This window comes from Pogoniulus pusillus, chromosome 15, assembly GCF_015220805.1.
Source record: "Pogoniulus pusillus isolate bPogPus1 chromosome 15, bPogPus1.pri, whole genome shotgun sequence".
In the NCBI taxonomy this organism is placed as follows: Eukaryota; Metazoa; Chordata; class Aves; order Piciformes; family Lybiidae; genus Pogoniulus; species Pogoniulus pusillus.
The window spans coordinates 25,564,825-25,591,674 of NC_087278.1; the positions used below are offsets into that span (position 1 = coordinate 25,564,825).

The following is a 26,850-nucleotide window of genomic DNA, read 5'->3' on the forward strand; positions in this document are numbered from 1 at the left end:
GGGGTTCCTTGTAAGCTTGGAGTTCAGCCCCCTTAAAGTGTAGGCATAACTGTGTATTTCTTAACTAGGTGACCACATATTCCTCTTCCCACAATAAACTGCCTTCCCCCCCCCCCCCCAATCAGCTGCTTTTTGATAGTCCTTTTGTCTTCCTTACTCAATGGGCAGCTCAGACTATTACTTAATGCATAGGTACAGAATTATACATTCCCTTCTTTCTTTTGGATTCTGAGAGGCCTTTACTGTTAGGTACTCATGGATCACAAGCATCAATAACTGTTTCATCCAGCATCACGTGAGAACCACTGGGATTATCCTCTCCATCCTGGTGATGTGGAACAGAGGCTGAAGGAGATTAATGCTCCTGTTTTCAAGTCCCTGCTGATTCTGGGTAGGTGCCTTGAACACACATGCATTTCACAGAATCATTAAGGTTGGAAAAGACCTTTCAAATCCAACCATAACCTAACTACCATGACTGCTAAAGTGTATCCTGAAGCACCACATCCACAGCTTCTTGAACACCTCCAGGGATGGTGACTCCACCACCTCCCTGGGCAGCCTGTTCCAAGCCCTCACCACTCTCTCAGTAAAGAACTTTCTCCTAATGTCCAATCTAAACCTCCCCTGGCACAACTCAAACCCATTTTCTCTCATCCTGTCTCTGGTTACTTGGGAGAAGAGACCAACACCAGCCTCACTCCACCCTCCTTTCAGGTAGCTGTAGAGAGCAATAAGGTCTCCTGTCAGCCTTCTCCAGACTGAACAACCCCAGCTCCCTCAGTTACTCCTTGTATGATGCCTTCCAAACCACTCATCAGCCTTGTTGCTCATCTCTGGACACCCTCCAGCCCCTCAATGTCTTTCCTATCCTGCAGCACCCAGAACTGAACCCAGCACTCAAGCTGTGGCCTCACCAGGGATGAGTGCAGGGGCACCATCACTGCCCTACTCCTGCTGGGCACACTGGTTCTGATCCAAGCCAGGATGCTGTTGGCCTTCTTGGCCACCTGGGCACACTGCTGGCTCATGTTCAGCTGTCCACCAGCACCCCCAGATCCTTTTCTACCAGGGTGCATTCCAGCCACTCTGCCCCAAGCCTGTAGCATCACTTGGGGTTGTGACCAAAGTGCAGGACCCAGCACTTCATCTTTTTAAACATCATAGGGGTCTCAGCCCATAGATCCAGCCTGGCTAGGTCCCTGTGCAGAGCCCTTCTACCCTCCAGCAGATCAACACTCCCTTCCAGCTCAGTGTCACCTGGAAACTTACTGAGGGTCCCTACATCTGTGGGGAAATCTGCATGAAATCTGTGCTTTTGTTTCTTTGTGCAGAACCTGCTTACTCCCTGCTGGCTGTAGAAAAGATCTTGAAATGCACCTTTTAAGGCTTAGGTGTCAAATGATAGATTGGAAGAGCTAAAATTCATCATTGTTCTGAAAATGTAACGATTTTAAATCAATCCCAGTGAATTCTGAGTGATGGGGATTGGCAAGAGTATGCAGTAAGAATTTTAGAGTAGGTAGGTAGAACATTTGTGATGATTTATGGATATGAATAAAGTTTGCTACTTATAAAGTAGCTCCTTAGGGGCCTCAGGCTCTACTGAGAAACATGAAGGAAAGCCAGGATTGCTGAAGGCTTTTCACAGTGGATGGCATGGAAGATGGCTGCATTCACCTGTTTGTAACAGGATACACTGACCCAAGAGTGGTGTGGTTGATAAGACTGAAGGATGGGATGGCTGCCATCCAGAGGAAGCAGGACAGGCTGGAGAGGTGGGCTGAGGAGGATCTCATGAGTCATGGCCTCCCAAGTGCTGAGTACAGGGTGACAGTCCCTGCCCTGGTCACACTATTGCTGGTCCAGGGCAGGATGCTGTTGGCATTCTTGGCTACCTGAGCACACTGGTGGCTGCAAGATGCTGTGCTAGTTAGAAGCAAGCTGGAATGTTTTGGTAAAAGAACTAGATAACAGGCAGTGAAATGAAAACAATTGATGTCAACTTCTCTCACAGTCTCGCTGAGAGCTCTGGGAAGAAGAAAGACTTTTTCTCCATTTTGTCTCTTCTTCTGCCTTTGCCTTCAGACCTGGTCACATCTCATTAACCCTGCTCCTACTAACCCTGCTCCCTAACCTCTTGGCTGCACCTCTCTTCTTCCTGAGAACTGGGGTAAGGTTGAGAGGGCCAGGGGAGGTGTTGGGGTGGTTTGAGAGCCCCTCCTGGGGACTCAGGTTTCTGGGAGGGGAGTTGTGCTTCTGTATTGTTTATCCTTTGTATATTTCTGTATATAATTGTATATAACTGTATAGATTGTAAATAGCTGCTTGTAAATTCTGCTAGCTGTAAATAAATTGCTTCATCTATATTCCCAGGGTCCCTCTGAGTTAGCTGGGGCAAATACAAAGTGTGAGGGGGGTGGATAAGAGCCCAAACCATCACAAATGCATCAAAGCAAACCAGAACTCTGAAGAGTAGACTGCAGAGAGGAACCCACCTCCGTGAAGCAAAAAGTGTCTTAAGGTCTTGTGATGGTTTGGGTGTTTCCTGCCCCCCCCACTTTAGAAATCACCCAGACTAGTCTCAGCTGGCTCTGGGAATATGAATGAAGCTATTTATTTACAGCTAGCACAAGATACAAGCAGATATTTACAATATATATATACAGTTACATGCAGAAATAGACAAGGTAAAAGGGAATACAGAAACACAACAGCCCTCCCAGAAACCTGAGTCCCCAGCAGGGGCTCTCAACCACCCCTGCACCTTCCCCCTGCCCCTCTCAACCTTACCCCAGTCCTAAAGAAGAATAGAGGTTCAGCCAAGAGGTTAAGAAGCAAAGGTGAGTGGCAGGTGTGTCAGAGAGATGCAGCTCAGCCAGCAGCCCGAGGCAGAGTGCGACAAAATGGCAAGAGTCTTATCTAGTGGTTTTGTTTCTTCCTAAGCAAGACTCTGAGGGGAGCAGACATCACCATTGTTTTCCTTTCACAGCCTATGATCCAGTTCTTGTCACCAAAACATTCTACCCTGCTTCAAACTAGCACAGGTCTGATTGATGCCTTTAAAGGAGGCTGTGGTTCTTCTCTGTGTTGCACCAAAAGCTAAGTACTGTTGAACCAACAACAGCTCCCAGTGAACTGGCAACCCAAGGCAGCAAGGCTGTTCTCCTGGGAGGTTGTGTTGCACCAAGATGGATGAGGAAGGATTAGGAGCTTGCTTTCCCATTCTATTCTGACACCAGAATTGACAGTCCATTCAGATGTGCTTCTCTGGTGGCTCCATGTAAGACAAGAGAAGAAATTCCTCAAGGGCCAGTCATAGTAAAACCCCATCTAGTCTTGCCTCCCTTTATCAACAACAATAATCAAAGCCTTTTTTGAATGATTTCTGCCTGCTTAATGTCCATCTGACACTACTGAAAGAGTTAGAACATTACCTTTAGCCAGCTTCCTAAAGCAATGAAATCAGCCAGTACCTGAGCACACACAGAGAGAGGCATGCTGCAGGATGCTGCTGTCCAAGGAGACAGTGGCTTTCAGAGAATGGTTTGGGTTGGAAGGCACCTCCAAACATCATCCATGCCAACCCCCCTGCAGTCAGCAGGGACATCCTCCCCTAGATCAGCTTGCTCACAGCCTTGTCCAGCCTAACCTTGAACACTCCAGGGATGAGGCCTCAGCTCCCTTCCTGGGCAACCTGTTGCAGTGTTCCAGCACCCTCATGGTGCAGAACACTGCATGTTCCTAACATCCAATCTAAATCTGCTCCTCTCTCATTTCAAACCATTGTCCCTCTTCCTGTCACTGCAGGCCTTTGCAAACAGTCCCTCTGCAGCCTTCTTGCACCCTTAAAGTAATAGAAGGCTGCTATTAGTCTGCCTGGAGCCACCTTTTCTCCAGGCTGAACAACCCCAACTCCCTCAGCCTGTTTGCATAGCAGAGGTGCACTACCTCCCTGCCCTCCTCTGGACCAGCTCCATCAGGTCCATGTCCTTCCTGTGTTGAGGGCTCCAGAGCAAGGTGCAGCACTGCAGGTGAAGTCTCACCAGAACAGACTAAAGTGGCAGAATCACCTCTCTCCATCAGCTGGCCACGCTGCTTTTGATGCAGCATGATGCAACACGATGCATATGGCATTGTCTGAGGCCATGAAACCCAAGCCAGTTCCTATTACAGTAGATTCTATTCCCCTGCTCTACACCAGGGAATGCTTTTTTCTTACTCCCAGCTTGAGAAGCATCATCATATGCAGAAAGCTACTCCACCTCCCTTTTAAGCCCCAAAGCCCACCCCCCCCCCCCCTTTTTTTTTCTCCCAGTAAACTAATCTGATACATCTGTGCTGAAAAGCTAAGGGAGAGGCAAAGAAGTGCGAGGCAGACCAACCTTCCAAGGCCAGCAGCAGTAATAGGCTTATCAACAGTTGTCATCCTTAGTTACTCAAGGTCCAACACTGAGTCCACTCAGTCAGAGCCTGTAGATGGCACTAAAAGATGGGGAATAACAAAGCTTCAGCCTGTAGTTGAGAAGGAGCAGCTGAGTTCTCAGTTCAGTGCAAAGACTTCCACTAACCTAGGGCCATGGACTGCTGGCAGCTGATTCTTGGAGGGACATTTCATTCTTATGCCTCGTGCATTTCTCCTGAGGTTCTCTGGACACACAGGAAACTCCATGGACCTGTGCAGTAGATTCAGTTTCACAACTGAACACCACAAATAATATTCCCTAAAGAAGTGTGTGCTAGTTTGAAGCTAGCTAGAATGTTTTGGTGAAAAGAACTAGATCACAGGCTGTGAAAAGGAAAACAGAACGATGCCTACCTCACTCATAGGCTTGCTGAGAGATACAAGAACAAGAATCCAAACATAGATAAGACACTTCTCCTTGGAGCATTGCCTGAGCTGCATTTCTCTCTAGCTTCTCTGCTGTCTCTCTGATTAATCCACTTTGCTTCCTAACCCCCTGGCCGAACCTCCATTCTTCCTTGGGACTGGGGTAAGGTTGAGAGGGGCAGGGGGAAGGTGGAAGGGCAGTTGGGAGCCCCTGCTGGGGACTCAGGTTTCTGGGAGGGCTGTTGTGTTTCTGTATTGCCTTTTACCTTGTCTATTTCTGTCTATAACTGTATGTACTGTAACTATCTGCTTGTATCTTGTGCTAAGCTGTAAATATAAGCTTCATACAATTTCCAGAGCTGGCTGAGTCTAGGCTGGGTGATTTCCAAAGGGGGGGCAGGGGGGAACACCCAAACCATCACAAGTTGCAAGGACAATGCCTCATTCATAGGTGGGATCACACAAAAGCTAGTGGAGGAGACTGAGGGGGGAATCTTATTCATGCTGATCAAAATCTAAAGGATGTGTGTCAAGGGGATGGAGCTGGACCCTTTTCAGTGGTGTCCAGAGGGACAATGGACACAAACTGGGACTCAGGAAGTTCTATGTAAACATAAAGGGAAAAAATCTTCCCTCTGAGGGTGTCAGAGCATTGGAACAGGCTGCCTGGAGAGGTTAAAAAGTCTCCATCTTGAGGAATTCTGAACCTGCATGCATGTGTTCCTGTGTGATTGACTCTAGATGGTCCTACTCTAGCAGGGATGTTTGGACTGGATGATCTTTGGAGGACCCTTCCATCCTCTACCATTCTGTGATGCTGTGAAAGTCAGCTCTCCTTCACTGAAGGTCCAGTAACTGGTGGGTAATAGCCAGCAGCAGCACAACAGCAGCACAACAGCTCATGGAGCAAGAGAAGGCTGCAGCCATCTGGCATGCAGATAGCCAGCTGAAGTAACTGAGATGCCATTTGTCCACAGTAATGTCTGGTCAGCATTGGAATTAGCAAACTGAAAATGGCAAAGAAAAAGCCATCCTGGGACCTTGAGCGAGTGCAGTGTCCAAAGCCCTGACTGTGGGCTTTGATACAAAGCAAAACCTTGTGCAGCAGAATGCTGCATAGTCCTGCATTGTGTGAGCTGAATCAAGTGCCTGGCATTGTGTGCCACGCTGGTCCTGATGCCACCCTGCCACAACTGAGCACTTCCCACCTGTGTGTTAAGGGGCACGACTCACATCTGCCACACTGAGAGGTAGGAAACACGAGAGAGCAGGTCTGCAGGGAGTCCTGGGCCCTGGCTTTGCACGCGTTGTCATCAGGAGGTGTCCATTCACAGTGCCTTAAGCTCCATCCCCAAGCTCATTACTTCCCTCCCATCTTCCCTCCCACGACTGCCATCACCTGCAGCACCCCACGGGCTGCACTTTGCTGCAGCTGTGGCACAGACCATAATTCTGTACATGGCAGAGCTCTACACTCACCGAGCTCTGAACCCAGTGAAATTCAGGCACCCACTGGAAGTTTGCGGATGACGCCAAGCTGTGTGGTCCAGTTGAGATGGTGGTGGGAAGGCATCCATCCAGAGGGACTTGGACAGGCTGGAGAGGTGAGCCCAAGCCAGCTTCATCAAGTTCAACAAGGCCAGGTGCAAGGTCCTGCACCTGGGTTGGGGCAATCCCAAACATAAATACAAGATGGGCAAGGAGTGACTCAAGAGCAACCTTGAAAAGATGGACTTGGGGGTGTCAGCTGGTGAGAAACTCACCAGGAGCCAGCAGTGGTCACTGCAGCCCAGAAGGCAGCTGTGTGCTGGGCTGCATCCAAAGCAGGGAGAGCAGCAGCACAGGGAGGGGATTCTGCCTCTCTGCTCTGCTCTGCTGAGCCCCCACCTGCAGCACTGCCTCCAGTTCTGGTGCCCCCAGCGTAAGAGGGACATGGAACTGCTGGAGAAGGTCCAGATGAGGTCACTAAGATAATCATAGGGCTGGAGAACCTTCCATATGGGGACAAGGTGAGGGAGATGGGGCTGTTCAGCCTGGAGAATAGATGGCTCAGGGGAAATCTTAAAGCAGCCTTCCAGTACCTGAAGGGGGATACAAGAAAGCCAGGAAGGGACTTTTGACAAGGGCTTATCAGTGACAGGATGAGAGGGAATGGATTGAAGCTTGAGGAGGGCAGATTGAAACTGGAGGTTAGGAAGAAATTGTTTCCAGTGAGGGTGGTGAGACACTGGCACAGGTTGCCCAGGGAGGCTGTGGAAGCCTCCTGCCTGGAGGTGTTCGTGGCCAGGCTGGATGAGGCCTTGAGCAGCTTGTCCTAGTGGGAGGTGTCCCTGCCCATGGCAGGAGACTGGAACTAGATGACCTTTAAGGTCCCTTCCAACCTAAACCATTCTATAAATCTATGAATATGTGAACATAAAGACAACCATGATTATATACTACCTAGACCACATAATTGATATCATTAGTGCCATCAAAACACATTAAAAAGTCAGACAGAGATACTGAAATCTGCAGTTTGCATTGGAAAGAAGCTGAAATGGCTCTGACAAGTGAAAGATTAATTCAGAGCTCTTCAAAATCTAAACAAGTTACAGCAGGTAGAACTTTTCATCGTGCCCAAGCCCCTGTGCCACAGCAGCACCACCTACAGTGGGTCACACAGGAACACAGGCAGGGGGTTTGCAGTGTCTCCAGAGAGGAGACTCCAGAGAAGGAGACAACCTCTCTTGGGCAGCCTGCTCCAGGGCTCTGCCACTCTCACAAACTTTCTCCTTATTTTCCCGTGGAAGCTGCTCTGCTCCAGCTTGCAGCCACTGCCCTTTGTCATTGGGCATCCCTGAGCAGAGCCTGGCTCTGTCCTCCTGACACTGCCCTGCACAGCTTGATAAACATGACTGAGGTCACCCCTCAGGCTGCTCTGCTCCCAGCTCCCTCAGCCTGTCCTCAGCAGGGAGATGTTCCCCTGCCTTCAGCATCTTTGTGGCTCTGTGCTGGACTCTTTCGAGCATTTCCCTGTTGCTGTCCTTCTTGAACTGAGGGGCCCAGAGCTGGACACAGTGTCCCAGATGTGGTCTCACCAAGGCAGTCTTATGTGTATTGGTTTGGGTGTTCCCCACCCCCCCACACTTTGGAAATCACCCAGACTGGACTCAGCCAGCTCTGGAAATTGAATGAAGCTTGTTATTTACAGCTATAACAGTAGATACAGTTATAGACAGAGATAGACAAGGTAAAAGGTAATACAGAAACACAGCAGCCCTCCCAGAAACCTGAGTCCCCAGGAGGGGCTCCCAACCACCCTTACACCTTCTCCCACCCCTCTCAACCTTACCCCAGTCCCAAGGAAGGATGGAGGTTTGGCCAGGGGGTTAGGAAGCAAAGTGGATTAATCAGAGAGATGGCAGAGAGGTGAGAGAGGAATGCAGCTCAGTCAAGGCCCCAAGGAGAAGTGCCTTATCTATGTTTGGATTCTTGTTCTTATACCTCTCAGCAAGCCTATGAGTGAGGTAGACATCAGCACTGTTCGTCTTTCACAGCCTGTGATCTAATCCTGCTCACCAAAACATTCCAGCTAGGCTCAAACTACCTCATCATGCCTTTAACGTCCGCTTCTGAGAGCACTGCCTTCTGGACTCTGCAAGGTTGCCCATGGAGATCTGCTGAGAGTTCATCCTGAGAGCTCTGCTTGCTGGGACTAACTTTTCACTCTCTGGACTTTCCTTCTGCTGCCAATTTCACGTCAGAAAGTTTGTTTTTCCAAAACACAAAGTGAAGGGCTGGCAGGGTGCAGTGCTACTGCCGGGACGCCTTACCAACACAGGAGATGACAGCGAGGCCACCACCCTACTGATAACATGGTGCTATCAGATCAGTGAGAAGTACACTTCCCTTCTCACTGAAAGCTTCCACACGAGAGAGAGGAAAGAGCTCTGAGTCATGTGCAGCACTACTTGAAAGCAACAGGGAGCAGAAAAAAGAAGGGAGAGCAAAAATGCCAGAAAACGTCATTTACGCTGACTTGAACTTGACCCAACCAACCAGCCCCAGGCAGCAGACCACTGACACCCCAGGTAGGTCAATCTGGCTGCACTCAGCTTTCTTTGTACTCTTCAGCCTTCTTCCTACCTATTTTGAAAGAGTGTCGTGGAGCACCAAAGCCACAACACAGACAAAGGAAAGGGGAAGGTCCAGGAGTGATGCATTGATTTTTTACCACAAAGAAGGGGATTGCTTAAGGTCTGCTTTTCGTTTGTTAAGGTGCAAGGAACCTTGCAAGGAAGAGCTTCTTGTCTGATATTAAAAGTAGTTTCCAGCAATGCAGGAGATGATTCCACAGCTGAGTGTCAACTGATCCTGGAGCAGGAGTGTTCTCACACAGCAGCACTGAGCATCTCCTGTTTCTGGTGTTCAGAGCAGTCTCCTGTAGCTTGTTCTTGCTTGCTGACCATAGCAGGTGAAACTTCAGGGTTTTTCCTCCTGGTTCTGTCTGTACAAAGCACTTTAATAAATCAAGCATGAATTGTTTCATGGCCAGATTTAGTCCACGAGTGCTGCATGCCATTGCAACAGCCCAACCTAAGAATTGGTGCATAAACTTTTGCACTGCTTTGCTACATCTGCATAAAATTACATCCTGCAAGAACAGCCTTCAAACACTTTATCTCAGCATTTCATTTTCTCTTTTTCTTTCTCTCTGTTTTTCTTTTTTAACTTCATTTTTTTCCTTTTGATTTTCTTTTCTTTTCCTTTTTAACCTTAGTGCCTCTTTGACAGAAACAACAGATTCTGCTCCTTGCTATCCCGTACTTATCTTTTGCATGAAGTGAGATCCCTTAGCACCTCTTTGGAGATGGCTGCAGCATCTAATGCCCCAAATCCAGTGTTTCTATCGTGTCTTTCAACAGGTTACATCACAGCTAAATGTTCAGGCACCCACAAAATATGCCACTTGATTAAAAATTCAAGTTGGGTTATCATTTAATCCATGTGCTCCTAATTACAGCTTGTCTGCAGGTGCCACAGCACTTTGATGCCTCTCTGCTTTCTGGCAAATCTCTATCAGCTCTTTTCCCCATGTGCTCCCTTCAGTTATGCACAGTATTTCTGTGCTAGTTTGAAGAGAGCCACTGAGGAACACCCAAACCATCACAATTTCCCAGGAACTACAAGGATTTTAGAGAGAAGACCTCCAGCATTGCCTCCCCCAAGAGCATCTCCTCCAGTCTGCTATTCTCTCACAGAGAGTGGATCCAAATGCAGTGTTCACAAAACAATGAAATCAATTCCCTAAGGCAGAGGAATGCATTTCAAACTCAGAGAAGACATTCACTCTGTCTCTAATGAGAGAAACTCAGTGGCTCAGCCCTGTAAGCTAGGATGGCTTTCAACATTTCATGGAATTGCAACATCAGATTTCTTACTGTCCACCCCCTTTTCACGTGTCACTGCCCTTCCTTCCTTTCCCACGTGCTTACTTCTGTACTTGTTTCTCTTGATTGGCTGCTGAAATCAGTTTCCACTTTGCTCCCCATCTTATAGTTCCCTCATCACCCTTTCAAATTCAGCATGATCTGCACTTTTCAGGTTTGCTTCAATGAATATGCTGAAGATGAGGCAGCAGTGTGCCCAGGTGGCAAAGCAAGCCAGTGGCATTCTGCCTTGGATCAGCCATGGTGTGACCAGCAAAGAGAGGGAGGGGATTGTCCCCCTGTACTCAGCATTGGGGAGGCCACACCTCGAGAACTGAGCTCAGTTTTGGGCACCTCAATACAAGAAAGACATCGAGGGGCTGGAGGGGGTGCAAAGAAGAGCAACTAAGCTGGTGAAGGGCCCAGAGAATGAGGCTGATGAAGCTGAGGGAACTGGGACTGGTTAGTGTGAGGAAGAGGAGGCTGAAGGGAGACCTCATTGCCCTCTACAACTACTTGAAGAGAACAATAGAGAGGTAGGTGCTGGCCTCTTCTCACAGGTAATGAGTGACAGAACAAGAGGGAGCAGCCTTAAGCTGCACCAGGGGAGGTTTAGGCTGGACACTAGGACATGTGTGGTCAAGCACTGGAACAGGCTGCCCAAGGAGGTGGAGTCACCATCCCTGGAGGAGTTTAAAGGTCTTTAGATGTGGCACTCAGCGGTATGGTTTAGTGGTGAACTTGGTAAAGCAGGGTCGATGGTTGGATCTGATGATCTCCAGGGTCTTTTCCAACCTGAATGATTCTGTGGGTTTAGGATGTTGTAGCCATTCTCACCACTTCCAGAAAGATGTGCATTGAATAAAACAATCAGACAACCCTGGACATTTTTCTCCACATCAGTTCCTGTGGTGCTTAGCATGTCTCACTACTGTAATATTTTTTGTTCCATTTAAGTTTTTTTTTTCCCCTCAGAATTTTCTGGTTTCTGTTATTTTTGTTGTTTTTAGATTGTACATATGCAGAAGTGAAGGTGCAGTCCCTAGACACAAATGCTGATGCTAGCTACACATCAACTGGTGAGTTTTTACTAAATTGATGTCAATTGAAACAGTTAGAGGAGAGAAGGAGGCTCCTTATTTGCCCAGCATGCAGTGACACGAAGCCACCTGGGAGACGGGAAGAGCTGTCTGCTTTACAGATCCAGAGCAGAGCATAACTGGAGAGCAGCCAGACAGAGAGGGACCTGGGGGTGCTGATTGATACCCGCCTGAAGATGAGCCAGCAGTGTGCCCAGGTGGCCAAGAGAGCCAGTGGCATCCTGGCCTGCATCAGGAATGGTGTGGTCAGCAGGAGCAGGGAGGTCATTCTGCCCCTGTACTCTGCACTGGTCAGACCACACCTTGAGTGCTGTGTTCAGTTCTGGGCCCCCCAGTTTAGGAGGGACATTGAGATGCTTGAGCGTGTCCAGAGAAGGGCAACGAGGCTGGGGAGAGGCCTTGAGCACAGCCCTACGAGGAGAGGCTGAGGGAGCTGGGATTGGTTAGCCTGGAGAAGAGGAGGCTCAGGGCAGACCTTATTGCTGTCTGCAACTACCTGAGGGGAGGTTGTGGCCAGGAGGAGGTTGCTCTCTTCTCTCAGGTGGCCAGCACCAGAACAAGAGGACACAGCCTCAGGCTGTGCCAGGGGAGATTTAGGCTGGAGGTGAGGAGAAAGTTCTTCACTGAGAGAGTCATTGGACACTGGAATGGGCTGCCCGGGGAGGTGGTGGAGTCGCCGTCCCTGGAGCTGTTCAAGGCAGGATTGGACGTGGCACTTGGTGCCATGGTCTGGCCTTGAGCTCTGTGGTAAAGGGTTGGACTTGATGATCTGTGAGGTCTCTTCCAACCTTGGTGATACTGTGATACTGTGATAACTGAGGCAGGGGATTCTGCCCCTCTGCTCTGCTGAGACCTCACCTGCAGCACTGTGCCCAGTTCTGTTGCCCCCAGTGTGAGAGGACCATGGAGCTGCTGGAGTGGGTCCAGAGGGGGTCACCAAGATGATCAGAGGGCTGCAGAACCTCCCCTATGAGGACAGGCTGGGGCTGCTCAGCTTGGAGAAGAGGAGGCTCCAGGGTGAGCTTAGAGCAGCCTTCCAGTACCTGAAGGCTGCCTACAAGAAAGATGGACTAGATGACCTTTGGAGGTCCCTTCCAACCAACCCCAAGCAGTGCTACAGGCTGGGGACAGAGTGGCTGAGAGCAGCCAGGAAGAAAGGGACCTGGGGGCACTGGTAGATACTAGCTGAAGATGAGCCAGCAGTGTGCCCAGGTGGCCAAGAGAGCCAATGGCATCCTGGCCTGCATCAGGAACAGTGTGGCCAGCAGGACAAGGGAGGTTATTCTGTCCCTGTACTCAGCACTGGTCAGGCCACACCTTGAGTGCTGTGTCCAGTTCTGGGCCCCTCAATTCAAGAGAGATGTTGAGGTGCTGGAATGTGTCCAGAGAAGGGTGACAAAGATGCTGAGAGGCCTGGAACACAAACCCTATGAGGAGAGACTGAGTGAGCTGGGGGTGTTTAGCCTGCAGAAGAGGAGGCTCAGGGGTGACCTCATTGCTGTCTGCAGCTACCTGAAGGGAGGCTGTAGCCAGGTGGGGGTTGGTCTCTTCTGCCAGGCAACCAGCAACAGAACAAGGGGACACAGTCTCAAGTTGTGCCAGGGGAGGTCTAGGCTGGATGTTAGGAGGAAGTTGTTGTCAGAGAGAGTGATTGGCATTGGAATGGGCTGCCCAGGGAGATGGTGGAGGCACTGTCCCTGGAAGTGTTCAAGAAAGGACTGGCTGAGGCACTTAGTGCCATGGTCTGGTTGACTGGCTAGGGCTGGGTGCTAGGTTTGAGTGGATGATCTTGGAGGTCTCTTCCAACCTGGTTGATTCTATGATTCTATGATTCTATTCTTCCCTCATGCACTCTAGGACCATGGTGATTCTCTTCCTTTTTACCACTTCCTGCTATCATGTCCCACAGATTCAGATGCTATTCAGTTACCTAACCACAGGTCCCCACCTGGGAAGCTCTGGGACATTTGGCCTGGCTTTAGAATGCAAATCTGGAAGAAGACAGATTCTGGTCAGCTCTGTGTAAACTTTCCAGGTCTGTGCAGCTACCTGATAGCTGAGGGTATCTCAAATGGCAGAAGCCACCCATTTCTGGTACGTGGCATTTGAGTATTTCAGACTAGGACAGGCCATTCCAGACCTTCCCATCTTACCTTTCAGCCTCCTAGTATCTGTGTAGAAGCAGGTGTGCCACAGCTTTTGTTTGCTTCATAGAATAGAATCATAGAATCAACCAGGTTGGAAGAGACCTCCAAGATCATCCAGTCCAACCTAGCACCCAGCCCTATCCAATCAACCAGACCATGGCACTAAGTGCCTCATCCAGTCTTTTCTTGAAGACCCCCAGGGACGGTGCCTCCACCACCTCCCTGGGCAGCCCATTCCAATGCCAATCACTCTCTCGGTGAAGAACTTCCTCCTAACATCCAGCCTAGACCTACCCTGGCACAACTTGAGACTGTGTCCCCTTGTTCTGTTGCTGGTTACCTGGGAGAAGAGGCCACCCCCCACCTGGCTACAGCCTCCCTTCAGGTAGTTGTAGACAGCAATAAGCTCACCCCTGAGCCTCCTCTTCTGCAGGCTAATTTTTTGGTTTTTTTTTACACATTTCCCACCTATGAAGAACTGGAGAGTCCTTTGTCAGACTCATTAAAAGGTGCAACATCAGCATCTGACTAGACAGAAGCATCCAGAGATATCAGCTTTTACATTGCTTAGAGACAGCTGTCCAGATACCAGCTCTCTGCGGACTTCCCTGCCACTGGATGTTCTAGTTGGGTGAAATGGTACCAGTATAAATAGAGCTTGTGACAGAGGCTTTTTCTTCAAGCATACATCCTTTTCCCAGAGCACTAATCAGTCTTCTCACCAGCTTGCAAAGTGTCTTGTATTCCTAAATCATGGGCAAACTTCTAGGAAGCCTTGCCACACAGAGCAGTATTCCAGTATACCTAATTCTAGGGATGAGTGCATGAAGATATTGATGAATAAATCTGAAGCTGGTTTCAATCTGAGGGGAAATGCACCTAGCCATTGAGAGTGTAAGTGGCCATTGACAATACTTTCTTGGGATTAGATACCATTTACTTAACACACACATGCTAACCTTGTTAGAAATCAAGTTCAGCTATCTTCCAGTGTGTAGCTGAAGGAGTTAATTTGCCACCCTTCTGCAAACTGAAGAAATACAAATCTAACACCAGTGACAGTGTTAACAAACACTTGGTTTACTAAATACTGACTGGTGACTAAAGGACAGTCAGATTTAGAGATTTCTTTGCTACTTTGGGGATTCAGGAAAAGTCATATTACCAAGCCCATGGTTGGTATCTTTGAAACTACTTGAGAAATGCTAATACATACAAGGAATCAATAAACAGAAGAAGTGAATCAAATAAACAATAACACTTGATTTAAATGACAGTCAGCTCTGCATTTCTGCTTGACTCTTCTGACACTCTTGCCTTTCCTTTTCCCAAGCACAGTGTGCTTTTGAAGTGACACCACCCTAAACTGCTCTTCAGTCCACAGCAGCTTCTTCTTCCTCATTTTGCAACCTCCAGCCCCTGACAGCTTGCTCTTAGCAATTTTAGAAGTGACTTAAAACCTTCTGGATGTCATATCCAGCAGCTCAACTCCCTTGCAGTTAAGATGAAATCTATTCCTCCAGAAGATTTGGACACTCTGTACCAGATTCCTGAAGAATCAGAAATCTGGGTCCTTACTCCATCTTTTCAGCCAGGTGTTACAATGCTGTGTTTTCACTTCCCCACTCCAGTTCTGCACAGAGTAGTAGAACCAGTCCTTGTAATTGCCACCCTTGCATTGCTGGCCACCAACCTGCATTTGATGAGCTTCCATTTTGCCACTAAAGCTTCTCTCCACCCGCTCAGTCTTTTGGGTAACCACATGGCCCAGAGTATCAGCAGATAGTTTGCATCTACCAAACATAGTTGTTGGTTTGTGCAATCAATGTGCTTCAGGGTACAACCATTTCCTGACCAAACCTCCTCAGGCAGAAATGATGACCACACAGAGTTCTTCCTGAGTGCCACATGAGCACCTCCTCCTCCTTTCAAGAGCTGCTTTAAACTCAGCTTGGTTTCCTATTGTACTATGCATGACAGCTTCTTAGCATCTTGATAGTTCAAGCAGAAACGCACAAGTAGGTGTGAAAATGAGGTCAGGAGACAGAACAGAGCAGATAGTGCCTGCAGTAAGGATGAACATGAACCCTTATTTATCTTGAAACTGCAGGAGCAATAGCAGCAAAAGCCTCACTTTGGTTTTCAGTTCCTAGTAGTCACACAGCCCACACAGTTCAAAGACAGCAGAAGGGCTAAGTAAATACTCCAGCAAATATCAGGAGGAAGAGATGAGAAGCTGTCCTTTGCCTTTTAATTCTGTCTCATGATCCCAGTTGGCCACTGAACATATTATTAGTCCTCTCTTGGCCCTCTAGAGCACCTGACAGTATCCACTGAGCTGGCAGACTAATGAGTATTGCAGGGATCCCCCTCAAGTAAATTCATAGATTTGTGGCATGGTTCAGCTTGGAAGGAATCTTGAAAATCATCCAGTTCCAACCCCCTGCCATGGGCAGGGACATCTCCCACTAAAACAGGTCACTCAAGCCCTCATCCAGCCTGGCCTTGAACACCTTCAGGGAGGGGGCATCCACAGCCTCCCTGGGCAACCTGTGCCAGTGTCTCACCACCCTCACTAGAAAGAATCTCTTACTAATCTCCAGTCTAAATCTGCTCTCCTCAAGCTTCAGTCTATTCCCTCTCATCCTGTCACCACAAGCCCTTGTCAAAAGTTTCTTTCAGGCTTTCTTGTAGGCCCCCTTCAAGTACTGGAAGGTTGCTCTAAGGTCTCCCAGGAGCCTTCTCTTCTCCAGACTGAACAGCCCCAACTCTCTCAGCCTGTCCCCATAAGGGAGGTTCTCCAGCCCTCTGATCATCTTGGTGGCCTCCTCTGCACCCGCTCTGGCAGCTCCATGGCCCTCATATGCTGGGGGCACCAGAACTGGAGGCAATAAATGCTGAACAAAAGTATCTAAACCAAAGTTAAAACAGAAAGAGGAGACAGTTCAGCTCCTCTGTAAAAATTGCTTTGCTGAGGAATGTAAGCCATGGCAGGACCTTTAACCAATAGGTTGATTGGGTTTCACCAGCACAGTGAGCACTTAGCTTCAATATCTAGTGCAGCAGAACTGGACAAAGTATTCTAGGCAGCAGCAGAAGGGTTCAAGCTGAGTACCTGTGATGGAGAAAGATACATCCATGGCTTATCTATCACACAAAGAACAAGCACCAGAGGGCTTTGTATAATTTGGAAGAGCTGTCTTAGTGGCAGCTTGAAAAGGGTATCTTTGAATGGAGATGAAGGGTTCCTTTCCCAGTGGCTGCCCTAAGTTTTGTTCTGTCTATCTGCAGGTAAAAGATGTTGCTCCAGAACGCGGGTGGCTGGAGCGGTTGCTGTGACACTCCTCCTGCTGGTCGTAGTGCTGTGTCTGATGCTCACCTGTAAGTCCTGCTAGAAGTGTAACTGCAAGTGGCTGGAGATCTTAACTCACTGCCTGACCTTCAACACAGGACACTCGAAACAAGGAGCAAAAGAGGGCTGGTCTGAAGGCAGGGGACAGTAGTTTTTAGCCAACTGTGCCTGTATGAGGAGATCCATAAAAGAGTCAAATATGGGCTGAAAGTTTAGAATTCCAAACCAAAATAGAACCAAAACCCAACTAAAGAACTGGCAAAGTCCAAGCAATAAAGAATGTGTTACACCAATGCTGGGAAGCAACCAGGCAAGATTAGACAATGACTATCAGTACTGCAGTTGCTATCTCGGGAGGACAGAGCCAGGCTCTGCTCAGGGATGTCCAATGACAGGACAAGGGGCAATGGGTGCAAGCTGGAGCAGAGGAGGCTCCATGGGAACATAAGGAGAAGTTTTTTTGTTGCAGAAATCTGTTTAGCTTGCTGCAGGAAGGTGGTCAGGGCCCCACAGATCAATGTGATCAAGGCAATGCCACATGGACTCCAGATGATTGAATGTGAATTATGCCAGAGATGTTTATTGATCATTTTGGCTCTCAATAAATACCCTCAGGGCATAAAGCACACACCTACACATTAGCATAATTAGCCAAGGACAGCCCACTCCATCAGCATAAACCATGCCTTGTTCTCCTCATTAACGAGGTGTCCGTTATCTGTCCCTTCTGAGATAAGTCAGCCAGCAGCTGGGGGGAACCAAGGTCAGCATCTGCCTGATATTATCCTTCTTCACTTTGCATTCCCACATTTTTTCACTGTGAGGGTGTCAGAGCCCTGGATCAGGCTGCCCATAAAGGTTGCAGAGTCTCCTTCTCTGGAGACATTCCAAACCTGCTTGGATGTGCTCCTGTGTGACCTGCCCTAGGTGATGCTGCTCTGGCAGGGAGGTTGAACTGGATGATCTTTGAAGGTCCCTTCCAACCCCCAACATTCTGTGATTCTTGCTTGCCATCAGGAATGAAATGTAGATCAGCAGGACTTTGTTACCCTGGGCAATGTGTTTCTGAAGCCTAAGGAGTCTTACAATTAACACCTCAGCAACTTGTGAAAGTGTAGTTTGGCAATTATTTGGCATCCAAAGATGCCAACTCATCGTCATCTCAGTAAAAAACAACAGAAAAAGGCATTCAGACTTTGTGAGGTGTAAATTAGAATGTTACTTATGAGAGCTAAGGCTGTATAGAAAGACAACAGCACAGAGGTCTTAGTTCTCTTCAGATGCTGGGAACCTTCAAGCCATTGCCCCTCGTCCTATCACCAGAGGCCCTTTGTAAAAACTCCCTCTCCAGCTTTCTTGCAGGCCCTCTTCAGGTACTGGAAGGCTGCTCCCTAGAGACCTTCTGTCATGCTCCTAGTATGAACTCTGGAGAAATGTCAGTTTGCAGACTCACAGACACAGATTGCATTGAGTTGGAAGGGACCCTCAAATGTCATCTTGTCCAACCTTCCTGCCCACAGCAGGGACATTTCCAACTAAATTGGGCTGCCCAGGGCCATGTCAAGTCTGATCTTGGAATGTCTCCACAGATGGGGCCTCAACCACCTCCCTGGGCAGCCTGTTTCAGTAATTCACCACTTTGTGAAGAACTTCCTCCTGATATCCAGCCTACATCTCCCCTGCTCCAGTTTCAAACCTTTTCCCCTTATCCTATCACTCCAAGTCCATCTAAATGGTCTCTCCTCTTCAGATACTGTGATACTGTGATATTGAAATGTTGCTCTAAGGTCTCCCTGGAGCCTTCTCTTCTCCAGCCTGTTCTTCCAAGCTCTATGCCATTCTCATGCATACTTCTTAGAACTTCCTTTAATTCAATGCTTTTACTCACCTCTGCCTTTGTACAAAGAATTTGCCAGTTTTGGTTTCAGATGTAAGAACTTTTCCAATGCAATTTTCTGTTTAATATTTCTTCAGTGTTGTTATTAATTGTCCACCTGCAACTAACTTCAAAAATGCCTCTTCAACCTTTCTTGTAGACAATTTAGTAACTCCTGGGCAGTTGAACTCATAATACTTACTCACAGCATGGGCACTTATGTCTCTAAAGCTGGAGGCTTCCTAAGCAGAGGAGATAGGAGAATAGAAAGACTTCCTTATTGCTACATAAAGCCAGCTGGAACAAGTCCAGATGGGACCTCACCTGGAATACTGTGTCCAGCTGTCAACTCCAGCATAGGAGAGAGATGGAGCTGCTGAAGCAAGTCCAGAGGAAGGTCACAAAGATGATCAGGGGGCTGGAGAACTTCTTTTATAAAGACAGTATGAGAGTTGGGGCTACTCAGCCAGGAGACTGAGGTCCAGTGTGGCCAGTAGGACAAGGGAGGGTATTCTTCCCCTGTACTCAGCACTGGTCAGGCCACACCTTGAGTGCTGTGTCCAGTTCTGGGCTCCTCAATTCAAGAAAGATGTTGAGGTGCTGGAACATGTCCAGAGAAGGGCAACAAAGCTGGTGAGGGGCCTGGAACACAAACCCTGTGAGGAGAGGCTGAGGGAGCTGGGGGTGTTTAGCCTGGAGAAGAGGAGGCTCAGAGGTGATCTTATTACTGTCTACAACTACCTGAAGGGGCATTGTAGCCAGGTGGGGGGTGGCCTCTTCTCCCAGGTAACCAGCAATAGAACAAGGGGACACAGTCTCAAGTTGTGCCAGGGTAGGTCTAGGCTGGATGTTAGGAGGAAGTTGTTGTCAGAGAGAGTGATTGGCATTGGAATGGGCTGCCCAGAGAGGTGGTGGAGGCACCGTCCCTGGGGGTCTTCAAGAAAAGCCTGGATGAGGCACTTAGTGCCATGGTCTGGTTGATTGGATAGGGCTGGGTGCTAGGTTGGCCTGGATGATCTTGGAGGTCTCTTCCAACCTGGTTGATTCTATGATTCTATGATTCTATGAATCCAACAGTGCATTGCAAAATGATCAGCAGAAATTCTATTCTTGTTTCCAGACCATCCAACTGCAAGCAGCTCACCTGACATCAGAACACTCCCTACCACCTATGAAGAAACACTAGGTAGGTAATCCACAGTTAACCAAGAGTGTTTCGAAGCCTCTTTAGCAGTGTGTGTGTATGTCTGCAGCTTGCTCAGCAGAAAAACAGAGAAATCTGACCTCTTGTGCTAGTGTGAAGCAGGCTGGAATGTTTTGGTGGGAAGAACTGGATCACAGACTGTGAAAGGAAAACAATGGTGATGTCTGCTTCACTCACAGGCTTGCTGAGAAGTACAGGACCAAGAAATAAAAACATAGATAACCACTACTGGCATCACTCTCGCTGGGGCTGCTGCCTGAGCTGCATCTCTCTAACCTCACCCTCCATCTGGGGCTAACCCACTTTGCTTCTTAACCTCTGGCCAAACCTCTGTTCTTCCTTGGGACTGGGGTAAGGTTGAGAGGGGCAGGGGGAAGGTGTAGGGGTGGTTGAGAGTCCCTCCTGGGGACTCAGGTTTCTGGGAGGGCTGTTGTGTTTCTGTATTCCCTTTTACCTTGTCTATTTCTGTCTATAACTGTATATACTGTAAATATCTGCTTGTATCTTGTGCCAGCTGTAAAGATAAGCTTCATTCATATTTCCAGAGCTGGCTGAGGCTAGTCTGGGTGATTTCTAACATGTGGGAGGGCAGGAAACACCCAAACCATCACACCTCTCTGGACAAGTGAAGAGATTCTGTCCTGTGCTCTGCTCTGCTGAGACCCCACCTGCAGCACTGTCTCCAGTTCTGGTGCCCCAGCATAAGAGGGACATGGAGCTGTTTGAGCAGCTCCAAAGGAGGCCACCAAGATGGTTTAGAGGGCTGGAGAACCTCCCCTGTGAGGGCAGGCTGAGAGTTGTGGCTGTTCAGCCTGGAGAAGAGAAGGCTCCAGGGAGAGCTCAGGGCAGCCTTCCAGCACCTGAAATTTGCTACAAGAAATCTAAGAAGAGATTTTTGGCAAGGGCTTGTAGTGATAGGATGAGGTGGAATGGATTGAAGGTTAAGGAGGGCAGATTGAGACTGGAAATCAGGAAGAAATTCTGTTCAGTGAGGGTGAGAAATTCTTTTCAGTTCCAGTGAGACACTGGCACAGGTTGCCCAGGGAGGCTGTAGATGTCCCCTCCCCGGAGGTGTTCAGGGCCAGGCTGGATGGGATCTTGAGCCACTTGTTCTAGTGGGAGGTGTCCCTGCCCATGGCAGGGAGGTTGGAACGGGATGATCTTTAAGGTCCCTCCCAACCTAAACCATTCTATGAATGTATGAATAAACAACCTTATCATGTGGGATGAACTCTCCAGATCAGAGATGTTTTGCATTTTGACCTTCAAAAGCAGTGCTTGGTCAGCACCTGCCTTGCTGCTCAGTGGGCAAAACTGTCTGTTCTCCTGTGGCAGTGCAGAGGAGCCCATGCCCAGGTGCACAGACACGACTGTAACAATGCCTTTGATGTGACAGTGCTGTAGTGAGTGTGATGGATGTGTGTGTGTGCTGCTTCTCAAATACTGCTCCTTTCTTAGCATCTTAACTAAGAGCAATTCCCTTTTGCTGTAACTGCTGGATAACCAACAAAACAAGTCCCTGTCTCCCTGAATCACATCACCCTTTCCAAGTGCCATTCCCTGCTCCTCCTACTACCTCGCCTGGCAATGGAGAGAGAAGTTCTTTTGTTCTTTAAAGTGGCATCACTATTGCTGCATTTTGCAGCAGGCAAATAAGAGATCTGAGCACTGAACTCTGCTTTTTGCCCTGACCATTTCTCTTTATGGTCTGAGCAAAGATTTAAAAGCCTGGATGATGTTAGCTGTGATTCTAATTCACTTTCCCATGCCTTGTGACTGCAGACACAGATACTGGCAGGGATCAACAGTGGTCTGATGAAATTGATAAGCAGGACTAGAGAGGTACTTCTCTGGCTGTAACTTACTCTCCCACTTTTCTTTTGTAATGGGATCCTCTTATTAGGATGGACAGGGATTTTTCCATATCTGTTCTTGCTTTCTGTAGCCTGCCCCAAAAACTGGGAAAGAAATGGGGGAAAATGCTACTTCTTTTCTAAAACAAATGGATCAGCTGGCTGGAATGTCTCCCGTGAGGAGTGCACTAAAAAGGGTGCAGAACTGGTGGTCATTGACAACAAGGAAGAACTGGTGAGATCTAAATCCATTCTGGGGTTGCTTGACCTGTGTTCCAAAGGGCTGATGTGGTCCTCTCATGTCAGGTGTCTTTGGGAGTATGTAGCCTGCTGCTAGTCACATACACCAAGCACCTCTATATGGCAGCAAACACCTTCATGCATCTTGGTGCTTGAAGTATTGTATCTGGAAGGTTCTCACCCCAAGCATGCTCCCATGGGAAGAACCATAGAATGGTTTTGCTCAAAAGGCACCTCCAAACATCATCTAGTCCAAGCCACATGCAGTGAGCAGGGACAGCCTCCATTAGATCAGGTTGCCCAGAGCCCTGTCAAGCCTGAATGTCTCTAAGGATGGAGCAAACTCTCTGCCCAGATGACATATGTTTTACAGAGATTTAACACACAAACCAAGACCATGCAAGTCACACAGATGCTTATAAGCATCTCCAGGTATCAAGTCACACCTGGCTAACTACAATGTACGGCTTTAATGGGAGCAAAAATGTATTATTCTGTTTAGTCTGTTCCAATGAAGCCCCAGGAAGGGAGATGAGATTAAGGAAAAAGGGAAAAATTCAGCCTCTGAAGCCGTGGGAAGAGTTGATCTGGCTGGACACAGACTCTACTTTCTGCGTTGGCTGTTTAAGACTAAGATTTCTGTGTGCCTCTAATGAAGAGAATGTAATTTTAATGCATTATCATTGCTTGTTTCTGCTCCAGGATTACCTTTCTTCACGGTCAAAATGTTGTTACTACCTTCTTGGTCTCAGATACTCTGAGAGTGAGAAGAAGTGGAAGTGGATTAACGGTGTGGAACACAGCAAAGACATGTAAGCGTATTCCAGCGAGTTGCTGTGTTGCAACACCTGGCAACAGTGCCAAGAAAACCCAACTCAGAGCCAACAACAGGGAGTACAAGCAAGAGCAGGGGCTGCAATTTGCAGCAATCTGGTTGACAAGTCTAAGGGAGGCTGTAAGTGACGTGAAAACGCAGGCATTATCACCTCAGTATGTTTGTAGAAGACACCTCAGTGAGTTTGCAGATGACATCAAGCTGGGTGGTTGTCTCCATCTGCTAGAGGGCAGGGAAGCTCTACAGTGGGATCTGGACAGGTGAGACCAATGGGCCAAGGCTCACTGTACAAAATTCTACAAGGCCAAGTGCCAGGTTGTCACTTGGGTGACATCAACCCCATGGCAAGCTACAGACCTGGGGATGCGTGGGTGGAAAGCTACAACTTGGAAAGGGACCTGGGGGTATTGGTTGCCAGTTGACATGAGTCAGCAGTGCCCAGGTGGCCAAGAAGGCCAAGGGCATCCTGGCTTGTATTAGAAACAAGGTGGGCAGCAGGGACAGGGAAGGGGTCACCCCCTGTGCTCAGCACTGGTGAGGCCACACCTCGAGTGCTGTGTTCAGTTCTGGGCCCTTCACCACAGAAAGGACATTGAGAGGCTGGAGTGTGTCCAGAGAAGGCAACGAGGCTGGTGAAGGGCCTGGAGCACATGGCCTGTGAGGAGCATCTGAGGGAGCTGAGGTTGTTCAGTCTGGAGCAGAGGAGGCTGAGAGGAGACTTCACTGCTCTCGACAGCTGCCTGAAGGGAGGCTGGAGTGAGGAGGGGGCAGCCTCTTCTCCTTGGTGTCAAGCAACAGGACCAGAGGAAATGGTTCCAAGCTGCACTAGGGGAGGTTCAGGCTGGATGTTAGGAAATATTTCTTCACTGAAAGGGTTCTCAAACATTGGAATGGTCTGCCCAGGGCAGTGCTGGAGTCACCACCCCTGGAGGCATTCAAGCAGTGTGTGGACCTGGTGCTTAGGGACGTGGTTTAGTGTTGACTGTTCAGTGTTGGGTCAAAGGTTGAACTGGATGATCTTAGAAGTCTCTTCCAACCAGACATGTTCTGTGATCAGCAGGGCAAGAAATGACACACCTGTAGTTCTGGTAGGGCAGGAGGAATCAAAGTAGATGGTGTTGAGTGGAGAAAGAAAGGATCTATTAGGCAGGGTCAAGAGAAAAGTGTGATGTCAGCACCATTGGATGAAGGCTGCCAAAGCAGAGAAATATCTCTGGGTGGAAAAGCCTGGTCCAGATGCTTTTGTTTATGTCTAGGGAAGAAAATGAAGGAATGAGAGGGAGACTCCAACAAGGTAGCTCTTAATTACACTGACAATAATACATCTTAACAGCAAGACCTGGGCCCCTCAGTTCAGGGACAGGGAATTGCTTAAGAGAGCCCAGTGCAGAGACATGAAAATGATTAAGGGAGTGGAACCTCTTCCTCATGAGGAGAGACTGGGGCAGCTGGGGCTCCCTAGCTTGGAGAAGAGGAGATTGAGGGGTGACCTTATGAATGTTTATAAAGATGTAAAGGACGAGTGCCAAGAGCATGGAGCCAGGCTCTGCTTGCTGATGCTCGAAGGCAGGACGAGGGGCAATGGGTGCAGGTTGAAGCATAGGAAGTTCCATGTAAACATGAGAGACTTTTTTCACTGTGAGGGTGACAGAACACTTGAGCAGGCTGCCCAGGGGGGTTGTGGAGTCTCCTTCTCTGGATGTATTCCTGTGTGACCTGCCCTAGGTGATGCTGCTCGGGCAGGGGGGTTGGACTGGATGATCTTTCAAGGTCCCTTCCAACCCCTAATCGTCTGTGATTCTGTAAAGACCAGCTGCCATCCTGGAAGTGATACCAACCACTGCATCCAGCTGGGTCAGCAATGCAACTAAATCTGACCTTCTCTCCCTGCTCAGGTTTGAAATAAAAAAAGAGCCTGACTACTTCTGTGCTGTCATCAGAAGCGGCAAAGTCGAAAGTGCAGCCTGCACAGGAGCCTCAAGCACACAGAACATGTGTGAAAAAGCTGCAGGTACTTCAGAAAGGCAGAGGCAGAGCTGAAAGCAAGAGGTCCAAGCAGGAATGTCATCTGCTGCTTCCTGGAGATGGGATTTGCCTTATTTATCTTTAGCTGTCTGAATATCTAGTCAAAGGGACTCTTACAGGCTCCCTGAGACGCCTTGCCGAACCTAGCACATTGGTTCCCAGGATGGGTATCTGAGGCTGAGTGGATCTGCTCTGAAGAAGACTTCATCTTCATACATCAGGAGTCTGCCTGACAGAAAAGGGGAAGCTGCCCTGGGGCCACTGTGGAACTGCACAGGTCCATCATACCCAGAGAGCTGCAGAAAGTCAGGACTCAGCAACAAAACTGCACAAGGAAATCTCTAATGAGGAAGTTTGCTTGAAAGTGGCTTCCTTACCCCTGCTTCTGGGCTTTCTTTGCTCACAGAGTTGTCTTCTTCTGGTTTTGTCATCTCTGTCTGAAAATAAACCTCAAGTTTACAGTTCAGGATTCTTTTGTTATCCTCTGGCAGGACCACCACAAGGAAATAGGTAAAACGTTTCACACTGCCGTAGTCAGGGTCTCACCCTGATGTCAAGGACAGGGAATCCCAGACCCATAGAGACCTAACCTAGTCAGGGTCTCACCCTGATGTCAAGGACAGGGAATCCCAGACCCATAGAGACCTAACCTAGTCAGGGTCTCACCCTGATGTCAAGGACAGGGAATCCCAGACCCATAGAGACCTAACCTGTCAGAACTTCTGTGGTTGGTGCCTGCAGAAAATGGTGAGGCTGATTTTGACTCCTGATGCATTTCAGCAAGAGGCTGACTCATTTGACTAGGTCAGGCTTACAGTGTCAGCTTCACAGAGCCTAGCCTGGTGACCATTACCAGGAAGAACCCGGGACTAAGGGACACCACCAGGAGGCTCCTCCATAGAATTTCAGAGACCTTCATAGAAATTCCAGTGGGTTTCAAGCAAAACGTGGTCTGTAGTGAATTTTCAGGGACACACAATGATAGGACTAGGGGCAATGGATGCAAACTCAACCACAGGATATTCCATCAGGAGAAAATAGTTTTACTATGAGGGTGATGGAGCATTGGAACAGGCTGCTCAGAGAGGTTGTGAAGTCACCTCTAGAGATCTTCAAAACCCACCTGGATATGTCCTTGTGTGACCTGCCCAAAGTGGCCCTGCTTTGCAGTTGGGTTGGACTCAATGATCCCTGAAGTTCTCCCCTTGTAGTTTGCTTTTAGTTAACCAGATGATTCACAGATTCACAAAATGGTTTAGGTTGGAAGGGGCCTTAAAAATCATCCTGTTCCAACCTCCTTGCCATAAGCAGGGACACCTCCCACTAGAACAGGTTGCTCAAGGCCTCATCCAACCTGGCCTTGAACACTTCCAGAGAGGGGGCATCCATAACCTCCCTGGGCAACCTGTGCCAGTGTCTCACCACCCTCACTGGAAACGATTTCTTCCTGATTTCCAGTCTCAATCTGCCCTCTTCAAGCTTCAATCCATTCCCTCTCATCCTGTCACTACAAGCCTTTGTCAAAAGTCCCTCCTCAGCTCTCCTGTAGCCCCCTTCAGGTACTGGAAGGTTGCTCTAAAGTCTCCCCAGAGCCTTCTCTTCTCCAGGCTGAACAGTCCCAACTCTCTCAGCCTGTCCCCACAGGGGAGGTTCTCCAGCCCTCTGATCATCTTGGTGGCCTCCTCTGGACTCACTGCAGCAGCTCCATGTCCCTCTTATGCTGGGGGGCACCAGAACTGGACGCAGTACTCCAGTACTCCTGATCTCCTCATGAAAGTACCAACAAACAGAGCTAACAAACATCCCAAATGAAGGACCTGGCATTCTGAAAAGAAGAAAAAGTCAATGTTTACTCTTCTGCTGGATCAGCTACAAGATGAGGTGTGGCCAGCAGGAGCAGGGAGGTCATTCTGCCCCTGTACTCTGCACTGGTTAGACCACACCTTGAGTCCTGTGTCCAGTTCTGGGCCCCCCAG

General features: G+C 48.6%; 1 protein-coding gene across 1 annotated transcript; it reads left to right on the forward strand.

Annotated features, from left to right (window-relative positions):
- Positions 1 to 8,802: 8,802 nt before the first annotated feature.
- LOC135181599 (C-type lectin domain family 5 member A-like) lies at positions 8,803 to 25,317 on the forward strand. Its single transcript, XM_064154838.1, has 7 exons — positions 8,803 to 8,904; positions 11,253 to 11,321; positions 16,781 to 16,870; positions 19,838 to 19,903; positions 21,867 to 22,009; positions 22,717 to 22,826; positions 24,745 to 25,317. Exons 1-7 carry the CDS (start codon positions 8,826 to 8,828, stop codon positions 24,887 to 24,889), a joined length of 702 nt encoding a protein of 233 aa, XP_064010908.1. The 5' UTR covers positions 8,803 to 8,825; the 3' UTR covers positions 24,890 to 25,317.
- Positions 25,318 to 26,850: the final 1,533 nt, after the last annotated feature.

Coding starts and splice junctions, on each gene's coding strand:
- LOC135181599 (XM_064154838.1), top strand. CDS start 8,826: ATGCCAGAAAACGTCATTTACGCTGACTTGAACTTGACCCAACCAACC. Junction 11,322..16,780: donor TGCTAGCTACACATCAACTG/GTGAGTTTTTAC, acceptor GTCTATCTGCAG/GTAAAAGATGTTGCTCCAGA. Junction 16,871..19,837: donor GCTGTGTCTGATGCTCACCT/GTAAGTCCTGCT, acceptor TCTTGTTTCCAG/ACCATCCAACTGCAAGCAGC.